Source organism: Ciona intestinalis, chromosome 7, assembly GCF_000224145.3.
Source record: "Ciona intestinalis chromosome 7, KH, whole genome shotgun sequence".
NCBI lineage: Eukaryota > Metazoa > Chordata > Ascidiacea > Phlebobranchia > Cionidae > Ciona > Ciona intestinalis.
The window spans coordinates 5188137-5205561 of record NC_020172.2 but is presented as its reverse complement, the minus strand read 5'-3'; the positions used below and the strand labels follow the sequence as shown (position 1 = coordinate 5205561).

Below are 17425 nucleotides of genomic sequence, written 5' to 3'. Positions count from 1 at the left end.
CATCTAGGGGTTAGTGGTTAGCAAATAAGCTGGGCGGGAGATTCCTTCACTAGCACCGTATAGTTATACGAACACTTAAATTAATATTTGAAAAAACAATAGTCTAACTTTCTTGAATAAAATTTCAGATCTATATAATTCCAAAATAGATTTGAACTCTTTGTATTTTATTGGTGTATGACATCATAATGGTGTCTCGGAGTGCTTCAGCTCGAAATTCTAAAACACGAGTTCAAACTGAAGATAAAGGAAAGAAATCTGCGTCAACTACAAAAGTATCGGAAAAGAAACAGACAGGTATGTTTATGATATCGTACGAATGTAGTTATTTCATTTTCTGTTTTATCTATAAGCGAATTTTAACGGGTCTTTTTTAAATGTCAGTAGCGACTGGCGTATATATATTTTTTTGTTAACTAATTTTGAGATATTTTATTAACATGACCAATAGATTTTGTTTTCATTCAAAGAAACCTATTTATTATTCGCCAGGCAACCCACGAAAGCGAGGTTTAGACATCGATGATGAAAACGGTCAAACTCCAACTTCAAGCCAGGACCCTGTGAATAAAAAGACAAAGTTAAATGAAGGTGTGTTTGGTGTTTGTTATTTATTTAGCCGTGCTTTTTAATTACTCTAATCAAATGAATTATCTTACTATTAATTTATTGTGACTAACTGTTGTTTTGTTTTTATTGAACTAGGACACTTCTCAAAATTTGGGTGGTTCATTTATGTAAATTATTTTATTTTTTGTTTTTTAAAAAGCATAATAAATTATTTTCGCATGAAGTTAGAAACTTAAGTGACTTTGACTTATGTTTTGCTGTCATCATCAGTGGTTTACATTTTCTAACTTGTAATGGTCTTTTTTTTTAACTAGTTTAACCCAAAAAAGTTACTGACTAGCTTAGCTACTTAAAAAAGGCGATGAAATGCGTCATTTAGAATATGTTGCAAAATGGCCTATGTCTTTTTTGTAAATCACTATAATAACTATGCATTACATCATTTGGTGTTAAATGATTTGTTTAACCTAAATACATCATGTACTCTGCATCACCAATTTTGTAATCTGATAACTCACGCCAAAAAAATGAGTAACGTTTGTATTTATTCAGTTGTTAGCAATTTATAAATTAGGCAAAGCTTTATAGTTACATAGAATGTTTCAATGTTGGTACTTTAGTAAATATTTGATGCTTGAAAGATAAATAAATTGTTATGGATTGCATGTGTGCTGTGATATGGTATAATGTTCACCGTAATACATTTTTTGGTGAGTTGGTTATAAAACTTTAAAATGTAAAGATAGTTTAAGATCTATGTGAAACTTTCAAAGTTCAAAAAAGTCAAGGTGAACATTAAACATAGATTAGCTGGGTTTGCTATTGCCGGTAACTGTGCCAGTTGAGATGGTTTATGAGCTTTGTGAAACTTGCATGTTTTACATTAACAAAGTTCAATTGTTTTTTTTTTCAGTTTACTATGTATATAATAATTAATATCTATCTTAGGTGCTAAGTTACTATACCTTTCAAGTTAAAACCAACAAGTTAGATTTGTTTCATAGAAAGGCAGGTCTACCTTTCCCTTTGTGCTTTTCCCGAATAGAAACATCTTGGTGCCTATTCTTCATGCAATTTAAATTATCATTTTATTTTAGGTAAATGAACTAATTAAATAATATAATAGAATATTTCACAGAGCCAAATGGAGATGTGTCCGTATTTCCTGATTTCGGGAATCTCCCTACAGGGGTTGCCCTCACAGTGGGGCAGGGTGACATGGGTCAGTTGGGTCTCGGGGAGGATATTATGTCGAGAAAGAAGCCAGCTATTGTTGCCAGTATTGCTGATGAAAAAGTGAAGAAGGTTGTAGCAGGGGGGATGCATACTGTATGTCTCACTGATCAACATAAGGTAAAATATCTATAAACTTGGTAGTTAAAATAAGCATTTATAATTATAATTCATGTGCCAAAAATTTAGGATTTCAAAATTTATAAATGAATCACTAGGCCTATGCAATATGCAGTGGCGCAGCCAGGGGGTTTAGGGGGTCGCGACCCCCCTTTATAAACCCCCCAAAAAAATTTAAAAATATTTTTAAAAAAAAATTCAAAACATTTTTTTTGGAAAATTTTTTGATTACTTCCCTTTTTTTGGCTGTGCCACTGGCCCTATGTATATACATTTTTCTAATCTTACATTGTATGTAATATAAGTGAGGTCCTGCAGTTTAAGTTGGCCAGTGTAAAAAAAGGCCTGGCCCAACACACCAGTGTAAAAGCTGCTCATTTGCCTGTTAGAACTTAGTACAGATACTGATTATAAACATAGTAAATGTAAAAAAAACTGTAAATAACAGATTTCCAAAAAGCCTTAGATGTATTGTTGTACAGCAACCTTTATAAGCCAATACAACTTAACTGTGACCACAGTTAAATTGTATTGGCTTATAATATTTTAAAACTTTCTAGATCTACACGTTCGGATGTAACGATGAATTTGCCCTCGGTCGCGATACAGCTGATGATGATTCAGAATATGAACCTAAACTGATTGGTAATTATGTTATGATGTCATAATTTTTGTTATGTTGTCACTACTATGCATTGTGATGAATATTTAGTTTAATGACGAATGTAAACCACCAATTATTTTTAGCAAAAATTCTGTTGATCTGAATTATTATAGTGAATTTTTGGTGGAAATAGCTGTCAAGCTATATTGTTAATATTTTATTGATACATTGCTGTTATTTAACGACATTTAGTTCATTTTTTTTAAATTCCCGCTAAAATATTTCATACATCTGTCGCAAAACTGTTTTACTTTGGTAGAGTTATTCTTACCATTCTAAGTTTCGGGATAATGGGCCAACTTGAGCTCAAATGTCCGCCTTATGGTTTGTCTTACTGTAAGACCTTACCCATATACAATATAGTTATTTATTTTTACTCGTTTTACCATTTTTTTCAATCTCAATTAACATTATTTTCATTTAAAAACTGTTTTCCATTTTCTACAGAAGTTTAGCTTACGCATTTTTCTACATTTGTCATTTATTCTTATAACACGTCATTCATTACCAGTTGGCCCTCTAACTGAGAGGAGAGTTGTCCATATATCTGCCGGTGATAGTCATACCTGCGCACTTACAGATGGTGGGAAGGTATTTGTGTGGGGGTCATTTAGGGTAAGCATGTTTGTATTTATTATGTGTTTATGATTGTGGTAAGACACTTTACATAAATTGGTCCAACCCAGTGTCCATCAATCCTTCAGGATGAGTATGTTTCGTTTGATGTAGGACACCTAATGGATGTGGCTTTCGGTAACCCCTTTATATCCCTTTGTGACGGGTTTATAAAAGTGAATTTCGCAGCATATATTATATGAACATAATACAGAATAATACCTCTTCTGTTCCCGATTTTCAACGTAAGTTAGTATTAGTAGGTTAATAGTATAATATATGTTGTACTTTGTGTAAAAATTGTCAAACTGTCAATGACCCTTAAGTTTGTTATGTGACACCATTTTTGGAAAGCTCTGCCTTTTTTACATGTCATCACATCTGCAGTTATTACATGTTACACGTTATAACAGCCATCCCTACCTTGAAATTTTTGCTCTAAAACAACCCCTTTTGCTCCTAGGATGGCCGTGGAGTCATTGGTTTAATTAAGGAAGAAGAAGTTTGTAAATGTCCAACTCAACTAACCTCCATCAATGAAACGGTGGTTGATGTCGATTCAGGAAACGACCATCTAGTTATGGTTACAATGTCCGGGAAGGTGGGTGGAAATGCTTTTATAAATATTTGGCTGTATATGCGTACCACATTTGACATATAGTAAAATCTGGGGTGACATTGTTATAATACAGTTACACTCATAGTTGTCAAACATAGGGAACCTCATTGATTAATGTAGTGAATGCAATATACTTTGGCTCTGCTTGTTTGTATAGACACCTAACAACAGGGTAAAATCTGGGGTGACATTGTTAAAATACAGTGTCAAACATAGGGAACCTCATTGATTAATGTGGTGAATGCAACATACTTTGTCTCTGCTTGCTTGTATAGACACCTAACAGCAGGGTACAATTTGGGGTGACATTGTTAAAATACAGTTACACTCATAGTTGTCAAACATAGGGAACCTCATTGATTAATGTAGTGAATGCAATATACTTTGGCTCTGCTTGTTTGTATAGACACCTAACAACAGGGTAAAATCTGGGGTGACATTGTTATAATACAGTTACACTCATAGTTGTCAAACATAGGGAACCTCATTGATTAATGTAGTGAATGCAATATACTTTGGCTCTGCTTGTTTGTATAGACACCTAACAACAGGGTAAAATCTGGGGTGACATTGTTAAAATACAGTGTCAAACATAGGGAACCTCATTGATTAATGTGGTGAATGCAACATACTTTGTCTCTGCTTGCTTGTATAGACACCTAACAGCAGGGTACAATTTGGGGTGACATTGTTAAAATACAGTTACACTCATAGTTGTCAAACATAGGGAACCTCATTGATTAATGTAGTGAATGCATATACTTTGGCTGCCATGCATGGTATAAATGACCCCATTTGAGTTCTTGGTAATACTTGAGATTTATTTAACACCTATAGTTTCAAAACATAGGGAACCTTTTTTTGTAGTAGTAGTATCAGCAATGCTTTGTTGTACACCAGGTGTTCACTATGGGATGTCCCGATCAAGGACAGATTGGGAGGATAGGTCGATATTTCACTGACCGGGGAAGGAAAAGGAAAACTGGTGAGTCGCTTAAATGCTAAGAATGTCAACTTGGATTTATCTGATAGCTATATGCTGTCATTAGAAGAGTCCATAGGTTTTTATGTGATATTTAAAGTTACGTTTTAGTATGTTATATCTTAATATATATACGTTGTAGAAAAATTTGGAATTTTGACATATATATTATATATATATACAGTTTCTTTGATTTTTTATTCATGTTTTCTTTTGTGTCAGAAACAGAAGAAAAAAAAGAAAGAAATAATAAAGAAAACAGCAAGAGAAGCATCAGAGGTTAGATTAGTTTACAGTTTATGTAGTGTAGTGCTTATATAGTGGCAGTCAATTCAGGTTTAATATCAGTAAAGATAGAACAAGATTTATGAAATTTATATTTTGACTATTTTTTTTTCTTTTTTAAAAAAAGGTTGTTTATGTCAGTGCTCTTCAACCTTTTTTGGGTTGGTGAACCCCTAAAGTTGTTGCGACAAACTCATGCACCCCTGATTGCTTTAACGTAAAACTAATGACGTTTCGCAATTCCCTGTGATGCAAGATATAGAATTCATATAAAAAAACTGTAGAAAAATGGCTAAATTTGTTAAAAGTGTTCAAAACTGAGTATTATTGCTGAAAATCGTTGAAGGTTGTGATGCACCCTTGTATACCCTTTTGTTCTGGTGCACCCCTGGCATATTTTGATGCACCCTAGGGTGCACCGTGCACACCGGTTGAAGAGCACTGGTTTATGTAGTCATTATAAAATTACACTTTTTAAACTATATTTTAACATTTTTTAATTGGTTGTATAAGTACAACAAATTTATTTTAACTTTTATTATTATTGCAAGAGTTCTATATTTTGATTTATAAAACTAATTCTAACAGATTTTCATGATTACTGTAAAAAGTAAAAAAAACATTACATTTGTCATTCAATTTTCCCATGTTTTTGTAAGACATATTTTTACTCCTTACCCATAAAAACTTGATATCAACTTATCCCAATTTTCCAAGATTTATCTTTAATTTTGACCAATAAAAACTTATTACATGCCAGCCAACTATATCACCCCTGCGAAAATCCATCTTCGTAAAGTACGAGGCTCCAAGAAACCAGTGATCGTGAAAGGTTTTTTGCGGCTCATACACAACATGGGTGTTATCAAGCGAGGGTCATGTGTACGGGTTCGGGTTGAACAATTATAAACAACTAGGTGAGAATGTTGAATATCTTAAATTATTATAACATGATATAATATTGATAAAATTATGTTCGTTGTGGCTCAGTGGTTAGGCACTTGCATCGTAACCAGTGGCGCAGCCAGAAAAAAAATAAGGGGGGGTTTTAATCAAAAAAATTTTCCAGAAAAAATGTTTTTTTTAAATTTAAAAAAAATTAATATTTTTTGGGGTTTATAAGGGGGAGGTGTGGTCACGACCCCAGAAACCCCCCCTGGCTGCACCACTGATCGTAACAGAAGGATACCGGGTTCAATGCTTCTATTATTGATGATGTATGTGTCCTTGAGCAAGACACTGATATTGCTCTAACTTAGTGCTCACCAAAGGGTTGTAGCACCCTAGGTGTTGGGGTAATAGACCAACTCTGGCCCCATAGTATACTACACTGTAGGCCCTCACCCATATACAATAGATTAAATGGAATGTGTGTAGGTATCTGGTATAATAAATACAATCTACCCTGCATGTGTTAATGTTACACAGATTTAATATTCATTATGGTGTTATTGTGACATAGATAATATTCATTATGACATCCCAGGTTTTCCTGATGGAGAGAACCGATACATACCAGAATATGTGGAAACTTTGTCGGACATTGGTTGCAAACAAATAGCTGGTGGACAACATCATACGCTGGTGTTGGACCATAAAGGTGAATTATTATGTTTGTGTTTATGCCTGAGATATTTTATTAAAGTTTGATGAAGATGTTATGTAGGTAATAAATTATGTCGGTCAAATAAACATAACTTTTTATCAAAAATCTAATTATTAGATTAATGAAGAGAAGGAAGTTAGTAAAAAAATGACAGTCGTTATTGTTTTGTTGACACTTTGCAAAACTAGCTGTCAAAAATACTAAAGTTTCGGTCAAATACAAAATAGTTTAAGATACAACATTTCTATGAATATTTTATAATATTTTTATATAGGTTCGGTGTACACGATTGGTCGAGGAGATTACGGACGACTCGGACACGGTAGTGATGTCATAGAGGCTTCAGAGCCAAAGAAGATAAACTCACTTTGTGACATCACGTCGATAACGGCCACCTCATGCGTGTCGTTCGCTGTCGATAAAGATGGTACGTTATAGTTATAGCCTATAGGCTGTTTCTATGGCTGTGAAATGAGGTGTTATGGTGTGTCTATAGATGTAACGTTATATTCTATATGGGTGAGATCTTTAGTGAGCTTTTCTCACTGAATAACTTTGCCTTCAATATATGATATAACAACAGTGGTGCAGACTGGAAAATAAGGGGGGTTTTAATTACAAAAAAAATATATTTTTTAAGGGGTGGTGGCAACCTTCGAACCTCCCTGGCTCCTCCCCCCTGTAACACACATGTATTATTTAGCCACCTATAATGCCTCCCCAGGCAAAGCGTAAGGATGAGGACTTGCTATGAACATTTAACTGATATACAGCATAATACATATGTCTTAGGGTAAAAGTGTGCTTCATGCTGTGTGGCCTTCTCTTTCATATAGAATATACACAGTAGCACAGCCAGAAAATAAGGGGGGAGGGGTTTCAATCAAAAAAAATTAAATTTTTTTTTTTGGTTTAAAAAGGGGGGGTCGCGACCCCCTAAACACCCCCCCTGGCTGCGCCACTGAATATACACATAATATACCTCGTGCTTACCACTCCCCTCCCCAGGCAAAGCATATGGATGGGGACTTGGTACGAACCTCCAACTCACCACGGGAGATGAGGAAGATGAATGGGAACCTGTGGAGTTGACAGGGAAGAACCTCGAGAAAAGGAGCGTGCTACAAGTGGCGTCTGGAGGGCAGCACACTGTCATTCTCGCTCAAGATAATGTGGAGTCATGAAGTTTATGATGAGTCGGTATTTTGGGGTTTTTGTGACTCAACACTTTTTCAATATACAATGAGTCAGCGTTTTGCTGCCTCTTTGTTTTCTAGATGTCTGGTGTTTATTTATAGACAAATAGGTTTTGTTTATTAAAAATTCCTTTCATTCTAATGCAAATCTTTAATGAATTTTCAATTTTTTTCATTAAAACTTTGCATTTGGCTACAAATGTTGCTACTGGGCATAATATCTTTATCAAAAACTTTTTAAAAATAATTAAGAATTTTGTTTTTTTCTGTCGTGCAGCGATATTCTGACAAAGTCTTAATGCACGGCTGATGTTTTTATTAAAATCTACATCAATTGTTTACTATAGGTCGTGAAATAATTAAAACAAGCGTTGGAATTTAGTATAATAAGCTCACTGGTTTATTGTGTATTGATAATTGGTGAATTTTTAGTTTAATTATTTGCTGTGAATTATAGTTATGACTCGACAATTAATTAGTTTATGACATCATAAACTAACATTCCAATTTCTTTTATCTTCTTTCTAGTATTTAAACCAAACACTTTTCAGTTTAGTATAAGATTTCCATATTTAGTAATATTACATTTCTATAAATTTCCAACCTCAATTACAAGAAACGACAAATACTCTGAAATTTTATTAAGTTCTGTAATCTGTACAGACTAGGGTTTCTTAGTTCTGTGTATACGAAATATTAAGAACTCAACACACAGTTATTTGTAATCATAGATCCAAACCTCGGGAGGCAGGTTATATGAGTTAGCACCAATGTGTGAGAAGGATTTTTTTGGTTTTATCGCAGGGTTTACTCTTATGGAACCGTGCACCAGACAGTGTACATGAGGTGCTAAAAGTAAGGAATTAAAAACTTTTAAATGATGTTAAGGTATAGGGTTCAAACCCCAGTTATAGGAGTGAAAAGTCTCAATGATTGAATCTTTTATTCTATATGGGTGAGGTCCTACAGTGAGGAACGTCATTGGACCAGTTGGACCATTACCCCAACATTGTATATGGTTTATATATAACGGTAAAGTCGTACAGCATGGAGCGCAATGGGACTTCGTATTTCGATCATTTTTTCGATTACCTCAAACTCTTATTGCTACTTTTTTGCTACTAATCAATAGACATTGTCTTACATTGTTTATTGTGACGACATAATCCATGTTGCGTCGCGCGTGTTCGACTCGTTTACCACGCGTTCATTGTTTGTGTGTGTGACGTCACTAGTACTAATCGTAAGTACGATTTACCAATGTATGTAACTTTGTGGAGGATTCGTTTTTAATGTATGGCTGACAATTTGGATAACCCATTAAAATGACAACTGGGTAAAAGGAAGTGCCGTTAAATGTTTTTCCAAAGAACACACAAGCCCACAATGGTAGCAGCATCGAGCTTTGAACCCGCTCTCTTAAGCTTAAAGATACATGCGCTAACTACTTCCATCGCCCTGTACTCAATAATTAAAACTGTGGGATATTTTTAAAGACACGAAATCGTTCCAGTAGCTCTAAATAAAATTGACTTTATAATTGCTACTTATTTTGCTGCCGTGGAAGCTTGTCCATGGAGGTACAAAACTCTTCTAAGTCATGTAATATTTATATCCCTTCTGCATGTTTAATGAACAACTGTTCTCCACCATTTGCACGAAGCGGTGCGACATATAGAATAGAAAGGAGGGATTGTTGTAGTGTCTTACATAAGATTTCCGCAGCATATGAGTAAATACTTATGTTCGTGTTATAAGCGCTGAATAATAGACTGGCGTAGTTTAATAAAAACCGTGTAGTCTATAGCAGGGGGCACCGTTTCGTTCTATTTTCTGGCCCAATTTGGTAGTAAACAAAGAATATTCAAAGAATTATAAAACCGTATCTTCCCGACTCCCATAGACCGTTGTTAATTGTTTAAAATATGATAAGGATATTTGGATATTATGTGCTAAAGGTGTCCCAACTTCCCCACCCTACTATATCCTAATCGTGTTTAAACAATTACCAACGGTCTATGGAAGTCGTGAGAATACAGTTTTATAATTATGTACTTTGTTTGCTACCAAACGGGACGAGAAAATGGAATGGAAGATGTCCCTTCTTTCCCCACCCAACTATATTATAATTTCTAAAGTTGTCCCGCCATGCGAGGATAAAAAAGTTTCATTTATTCATTCAAACGAATAGCAAGAACACTAGGAGATGTGCCATACATAGTTTATAATCCGTTCAGACATTATTATTAACGAACCAAAGCGAGCAGATTATACAGTGGGGGGTAAAGACAGTATAGTAAGCCTTGGACAACAGCTGTGTATGACTGTGTATGAGTTTACTATGTAGTTTAATGTTGTACATGTTTAGGTAAACATACAGATCATAGGCCTAGTTAGTACAGTCAAAATATAAAGCATGCAATCGTATATATAAGTATAGCATATCTTTCTGTTTTGGTTACACCCCTTTTTACAGAGTGTTTTGTACAAAATAGTAAATTGAAATAACATGGAATTCCTAATCTTTTTAGATATAACGAAAATCGTATTAATTAAAACATCGAAGAGGGAATTAGCAACAAAACAACAGTCGTTAAAACACGCTGTGGATAAAAATAGATGAGCAAATGTAGCAGTTAAGGGCAGTTTTCACGCCAATTATTACAATTTTAACATTTGTTAAGTTTTTACATAAGCTGGTGTAAGATATGTCCTTAAAATGCCGATAAAGCTGTAAAATATCTGCAAAACTTCGCTCAAAATTTTGCCATGGGTTCTGGCAGTAGCAAAGTCAAAAAACTGAAGCCGGATGTTACGCAAACAACTAATGACGTCACTTCTTCTCATCCTAACCGTCGTTCTGACGACGCGAATAATAATTCGTCATCAGAATTAAAGAAAAAGAACAAAAATGAGTCGAATTTGCCTGGAATGGTATTTGATAAACCCCCTGCCCTACTAACAAGTCAAGCTTTGATACTTGGGAGACAGAGATTGAAGACCACTACGTCACAATACGCATTGGGGACGAAACAAAGCAATAACAATTGTAATAAGAAAAACAATGGTAAGTTTTCCCGCCTTATTATTTTTGTTTTTTTAGTTGTTTGTTTTTCTCTAGAAAATCAGGATTGTGACGACATAGAGCAACTTATACTAGAAGAATTAAAATTGTGTGAGAATGAGAATTCTAACCGGATGTTAAGTGACGTCAGCAACCAGACTCAGCGTGACGTCACAGGTGAAAAACCGATCCCGAAAAAAAGAAAAAAGGTTAAAACAAATTTCATTAGGCCCTTAAAAATGCCCCTAAAGACCCGCGTAATTTTAAATTAGCACTCACAGTATAAAGAAAACGAAATAACCTGGGAGCTGTTCTTTACCAATTAACAATAATTTATGAAAATGTTTTTGCATATAGTAGGGTGGGGGAAGATGGGACACCTTTTTATTCTATTTTCTCGTTCCAATTGGTAGTAAACGAAGAACAGTCAAAGAATAATAAAAACGTATCCCCACGACTCCCATGGACCGTTGTTAATTGTTTAAAACACGATCGGGATATTTAGATATTCAGGGCTAAAAGTGTCCCATTTCCCCGACCCTACTATATACAGTAGGATGACGGAAGATGGTACACATTTAGCGCATAACATTTAAATATCCAGATTATTTTAAACAATTAATAACGGTCTATAATTATATGGAAGTCGTGTGAATACAGTTTTATAATTCTTTGACTGTTATATCTTTTTTTTCTACCAAATGCGATGAGAAAATAGAATGAAGTGGTGTCCCATCTTCCCCCATCATATTACATGTGTCGTCCAGGTGTAATGTTACCTTAAATTTTGTAGAGAAATTATATTTTCCATGTAACATGAAATTAGAGTTCTTATTTTTCAACATGTTCACTTATTTCATTTTTAAATTTTTATATTCACGTTTTATATAAAAAAAAAAATTTTACCAATTTTATTTTAGAGGTTTGTCCGCGAAGTTTTTCGATCCGAAAGTTCTGACGTCATTTCCTCCACAGGCGACGAAACAAAACACTTCAATGACGTCACAATACCTCAATCTAGAGGAATCCGGACCAGTGTTTCCGAATACAAAATCGAACTTAAGAAACCGCTCCCAGCTCCACGGTTTTCGAAAAGAAGAATCAAAAAAATGACTTCTGCTAAACATAGAAATCATGTTCCGCTAAAATCAGATCTCTATGTTCAGTTACCGACCTACACTGACCTTGAGCGCCAACTAATGGAAGAAATTGAACGCGAGTTTTGCGGATGAGTTGTTTAGTCATAATATCAATTAAGTGTGACGTCATAATAGTTACTGTGAGGTAGACTATAATGAATCGAAATACCGCGCGAGTTTCTTATTGTGACGCACCTTTGTGTTGATAATAAAACAATATAAGAATATGTCATCAGTTATAAATTATAATAACTTATTTTTGTTTCTTCGGTTACGGTAGCGACAATTGAGGAATACTTAAAATTATAAGACAAGACATAGGTAAACACGACAGTCGTTAAAACACGTTTACTGGTAAAAATAAAAGGGGTCCCTATTTCTACAGTGTTTCATTTACAATAAATAAATAAAACAAATAATTTTGTTGAAAAAGCGTTGTCGTTAGACCTAGCAGACAAACCACCATCCATTTATGTTTATTTAGATCACTATAACTTCTAATGTAAACAATGCATCTTGTACTGGAATATTTTCATAGGTGTCGCTGTATAATGACTCGCCCATTGTAACTAAAAATAGAATTGTGACGAAATAATTCTTTACCTTCGAGTTTCCTTAAAACACGGAAGCTGTCACCGCGGTCAGTTATTCTACATTTGTGTCGTCACAAGAGACATCGTTTATCGAGAATGCTTTCGTTTGTTATTATTCTAATAATCGGCGTAATAATTGCAGGTTGGTGACGTCATAAGAATTAGTGTTACGTAATAATTACTTGTGATCAGTATTCGTCGTATAAGTTATGTCGGCTGTTTATTTATATAGTAGAGTGGGGGAGACAGGGGTCCCTAATAAAACTGCGGGTTGCAAACGGTTGCAAATATTTTGAAAATATATTTTTATAATCCTTGAATGTTCTTTGTTTATAAGCAAATGGAACGAGAAAATAGAACGAAAAGGTGTCCCATCTTCCCCACTCATAAGCTGACACGAGGTGAATAAAACAGAACACCCGTATTATAACGACCGTCGTTGGCCAGCCATGCAAGGATAAACAACTTCATTCAACACAGATTGTGGTCCCACAATACAACCGACGCACTTCGCGGGCGAGATCGGGTCGGAGACAAGTTTCGCCATTAATTGTTGGTCAACAAAACCATGTTCAAGCTGCGATGACGTCAATATAACCAAAAACGGTGAGTACAAAACGTCATAGAAAGAAATGCAGTGTTTGTTACACCATTAGAAGTTTTATTGCAGCGTTTTTTTACATTACTGTGTCGACTGTGGAAATACGTTCAAAAATTAACTACTTTTTCGTGGCGGGACAACGACAGTCTTTATAACATGGGTGTTCTGTTTCATACACCTCGTGCCCGCTTACGAGTTACCATGTATGTAACTTATTTATCCTCGCGTGGCGGGACTACGGCAGTCGTTATATAACACGGGTGTTCTGTTTCATACACCTCGTGCCCGCGTACGAGTTACCATGTATGTAATTTTTGGTTGAGTTTAAATATCTATATATATGTTTTGGTTTTGAACAAAATTAACCTCTTCGTCATAACAGATACAAATGTACGTAATTACTACGTCATCGCAACAGGGACCAATGGGACCATCATTGTTCATTTCACAAAGGTAAGTGTTACGTCATAATTGTTTTAAGTAAGTGGCAACCATGGGTAAGTCACTCAAGTTCCCACCCACGAGGGTATAAATGACCAAACCAACCAAAAGTCATGCCTGCTTATCCACACACTGCAATAGCTTCAGCAACTCGACTGTGGGTATGAGAGTGGCAACCATGGATAAATCACTTAAGGATATAAATAAGGAAACAGAAACCATTAATAATATGCGACAATCACAGGGGTGTGGGTGTAAGTTGCTTGGTATGTGTAAAAGTTTTATACAAACAAACATACATACAAAGTTATTATAACAACAGACTAATATCCCGTGGGCTGTGTAAACCTATTACAATTTCCTAATATTATTATTACAGCTATACAGGAAGTCTATTGGCAACTATAATAACATGGCCTGTGCCTTAAGTCAGAGAGCACTCTGTCTTAAATAGAGGATACTCGCATTAGAGCTAACCCAATGATTCTGTTGCCATTGTGGGCGTATGTGTCCTTGGGCACTAACTTGGCGACAATTGCACCACTCCAGTGGTCCTGGATTTTTAAATTGTTGGCCATATATAAATTATTTCCCTTTAATAATCACCCATAAAGTTACATACGTTGTAACTCGTAAGCGGGCGCGAGGTGTATGAAATATAAAACCCGTGTTATATAACGACTGTCGTTTCCCCACCATGCGAGGATAAATAAGTTACTACGTGGCAACTCGTAAGCGGGCATGGGGTGTATATGAAAGAGAACATCCGTGTTATAACTGTCGTTGCCCCACCAAGCGAGAATAGACTGTCGTTGCCCCACCACGCTAGATTAAATAAGTTACATACGTGGTAACCCGTAAGCGGGTACAAGGTGTATGAAACCGAACACCCGCGGTATAACGACTGTCATTGCCCCGCGAGGATAAATAAGTTATACGTTCTGTATATATTGCAGCTCAGCATTCTCGATTGTGGGGAATACCGGTTCGCATTCAATATTTGTAGCAGCCATGCTTCACTACAATACGTCACAATCGCTTGTAACAATCCACCATTGTTACCGATAAAGTATCTTTATTTAGTCATAAGCGGGGGTGTTTGTTTCGTCGTAATCATTGCCTCAATTTGCATCGTTTGTTTACAAAGAAAAAACATTTCCAAGGTTTCCAAGACATCAAAAAAAAACGGTAAATATAGAACATAATATAAAGCTTGTGGTTAGTCCTCCCATGTGGTATGTGCTAACCGTTAACTACTATAACTCGTAACCACCAACCTTTAACACCTTCCACCATCCTAATATGTACCATACCAGAGGATTCTTCACTAGTGCCTGAAATTTGTTATAGTTACAATTAACAACTGTCTATGGAAGTCGCGTGGATACGGCTTTATAATTCATTGAATGTTCTTTGTTTACTACAAAACGAGAAAGTGGAATGAAAAGGTGTCCCATCTTACCCCACTCGTTTTTTCCCACTCTACTATATAAAAGTTAATACCGCGTCAACTTTTTGCGCTTATTACGTAACACACATAATTATATCTCTACAGTTTATGCTTCGAGACCAGAAAACGACAAACCGCGCCCACGACCCGTAGGTGTTGAAACAAACAATATACCGATGCAACAACAAGGGGGGTATGTGTGTATAAAGTACAGTAGGGTGGTGGAAGACGGGACACCTTTAGCACATAGTATCCAAATATCCTGTTCGTGTTTTAAACAATTAACAACGGTCTATAGGAGTTGTGAGGATACGGAGTTATATTTATCTGAGTTTTCTTTGTTTACTACCAATGGGAGGAGAAAATAGAATGAAAACGTGTCCCATATTCCCCCACCCTACTACATTTTTTTTAGAATACGGAGATCAGGTTATACTTTTTAGTGCACATCATCTTATAGTTGGACTATTTCAGCCGGTGTCATGTGGTTTTACTCGTTAGAGTTTAGAGGCTCAATAATGCCACCAATTGCGGGCGTTCTCTGGCAAACCACTCAATGATAATTGCTCCAACCCAGTGGTTCGTAACGGCTCACCCCAAAGTTACATACGTGATAAGTCGTTAGCAGACACGAGGTTTATGAAACAAAACATCCGTGTTGTAACAACTGCTGTTGCCCCGCCATGCGAAGATAAATAAGTTACATACGCGGTAACTTATAAGCTGACACGAAGTTTATGAAATAGAACATCAGTGTTATAACAACTGCCGTTGCCCCGCCACGAGAAAGTAAATTAGATAGGCGTACTGACTGATACACGAGCCACAGTCATCACATATCAATGTTTGCATTAAAGCCTCCCTTGTAAAACGGAATTTGATTCGTTACATCCTTTTCAGTGGTTACCTCCGACCAAACGTCTCCTCCCCCCAATACGCGGCACCTCCAGCAGAACAAACTCCCCCTCTGAGTCCACGTACTACGTCATTGATGACGTCATCACATGGAGCTCAGCCCAACCAGTTTAACCCTGGGAATGATCAAAGGACTTTAGGGTAAGCAAATATTGTTGCAGTAATTGCAGGCGCTGTGGTATAGTGGTGTGAGCGATTGACTCGTAACCTGAAGAAACAGAGTTCGGGGCTGGTAATGGCAATCAATGACCACAAAGTTACGTACGTGGTAACTCGTTGGCGTTTACGAGGTGTATGTGGAGAATTTCCTAGCGAAGTCAACCAGCAACTTCAACCGCTCAAGCTGACTTTATCAATTCAACTTCTTTGTATAAAACAGAACTTCCGTGTTATAACGACTGCCGTTGCCCTGCCATGCGAGAATAAACAAGTGACAGTTTCAATTACTATTAATTATAACTTTTATTTTTTTAGGGCTGGAAGACAACAAATGGGCGCTTACGATGACGTCGCTGTAACCACTGTTCCCAACTATAGCGGTTCAACACCACAGCCAAACTACATGAACGCATCGGCTGTGACCCAATGGCAAGAGAGTGAATTTGACTTATATGACTAATTGAAGACCAAACGGTTAGGAACTTAAATCCAGCACTTGTTAGTCGAATCGGTATTTTCTAAAATAATAAATTTGTGTTAGCCTTTTAAACCGTTTGTGCAATATCGTTTTTTTTCTTTTGAACTACTGTCATTTTTCTATTATTGTGTAACATTTTGTGATATTTCTGGTCTATATATTTTGTATTCACCATTTCCTCCACCGTTAATGTGACTAGTGGTTTTAGGTTAATTATTTTAAAATTTTAATTTGGTTTCATACGCAAATGCCCAGATTTCTGGCGTTGGTCAAATTTCTCGATTTGTGACTTTTAAAAAATTAAAGTTCGTTATCATAACTTGTTCACAAAAATGATATTTGCATACCTTCTTTATATTTAAAGTATTGATTTTAAACTTTTTAAATAAGCATATTTATTTTTGTAAGTGAGTGCTCCCCAAACGTAATAAAACATCCCTAGTTTCTTTGTGGTATGATTTCTATGCGTCATGGTTGACCTGGTTTGCCGACAAGTCAGCTGAGTTCAAAGAAAACAAAACTTCTAAATCGAACAGATTTTGGTTTTGCAATATTTTGCAGCTAAATTAAGGTACAATTCGAGTATTTTCGAATATTTTGTTCAATTGATTAGTTTAGCAGTTTTCTTTTTATATAGTATAGGCAAGAACTAGACGATTAAATACAGAAAATAGCGTGTTATAAAATATATTTTT

The 17425-nt window shown here is 35.7% G+C and overlaps 3 protein-coding genes and 1 long non-coding RNA gene across 4 annotated transcripts; 3 read left to right on the top strand and 1 right to left on the bottom strand.

Moving 5' to 3' along the window:
- The first annotated feature begins 129 nt into the window (after positions 1–129).
- On the top strand, positions 130–8523 carry rcc1 (regulator of chromosome condensation 1). Its single transcript, NM_001205222.1, is given in 12 exon segments — positions 130–297; positions 493–591; positions 1709–1923; positions 2484–2568; positions 3099–3202; positions 3666–3803; positions 4722–4806; positions 5849–5920; positions 5922–6005; positions 6575–6688; positions 6969–7121; positions 7703–8523. Coding segments are annotated over 12 exon segments (1434 nt in total). The 5' UTR covers positions 130–188; the 3' UTR covers positions 7879–8523.
- LOC108949613 lies at positions 3873–4714 on the bottom strand. Its single transcript, XR_001974793.2, has 3 exons — positions 4423–4714; positions 4043–4173; positions 3873–3924 (listed from the first exon to the last, which is right to left on the bottom strand). It is a non-coding gene; the product is annotated as an uncharacterized LOC108949613 (long non-coding RNA).
- A 2069-nt stretch (positions 8524–10592) lies between the features above and the next one.
- Positions 10593–12325, top strand: LOC100177638 (uncharacterized protein DDB_G0283697-like). The gene is made up of 3 exons (XM_002129338.5): positions 10593–10957; positions 11012–11163; positions 11875–12325. Exons 1-3 carry the CDS (start codon positions 10660–10662, stop codon positions 12184–12186), a joined length of 762 nt encoding a protein of 253 aa, XP_002129374.1. The 5' UTR covers positions 10593–10659; the 3' UTR covers positions 12187–12325.
- A 116-nt stretch (positions 12326–12441) lies between these two features.
- On the top strand, positions 12442–17174 carry LOC100182367. Its single transcript, XM_002129379.4, has 7 exons — positions 12442–12828; positions 13167–13292; positions 13670–13740; positions 14685–14916; positions 15284–15371; positions 16079–16234; positions 16568–17174. Exons 1-7 carry the CDS (start codon positions 12783–12785, stop codon positions 16710–16712), a joined length of 864 nt encoding a protein of 287 aa, XP_002129415.1. The 5' UTR covers positions 12442–12782; the 3' UTR covers positions 16713–17174.
- Positions 17175–17425: the final 251 nt, after the last annotated feature.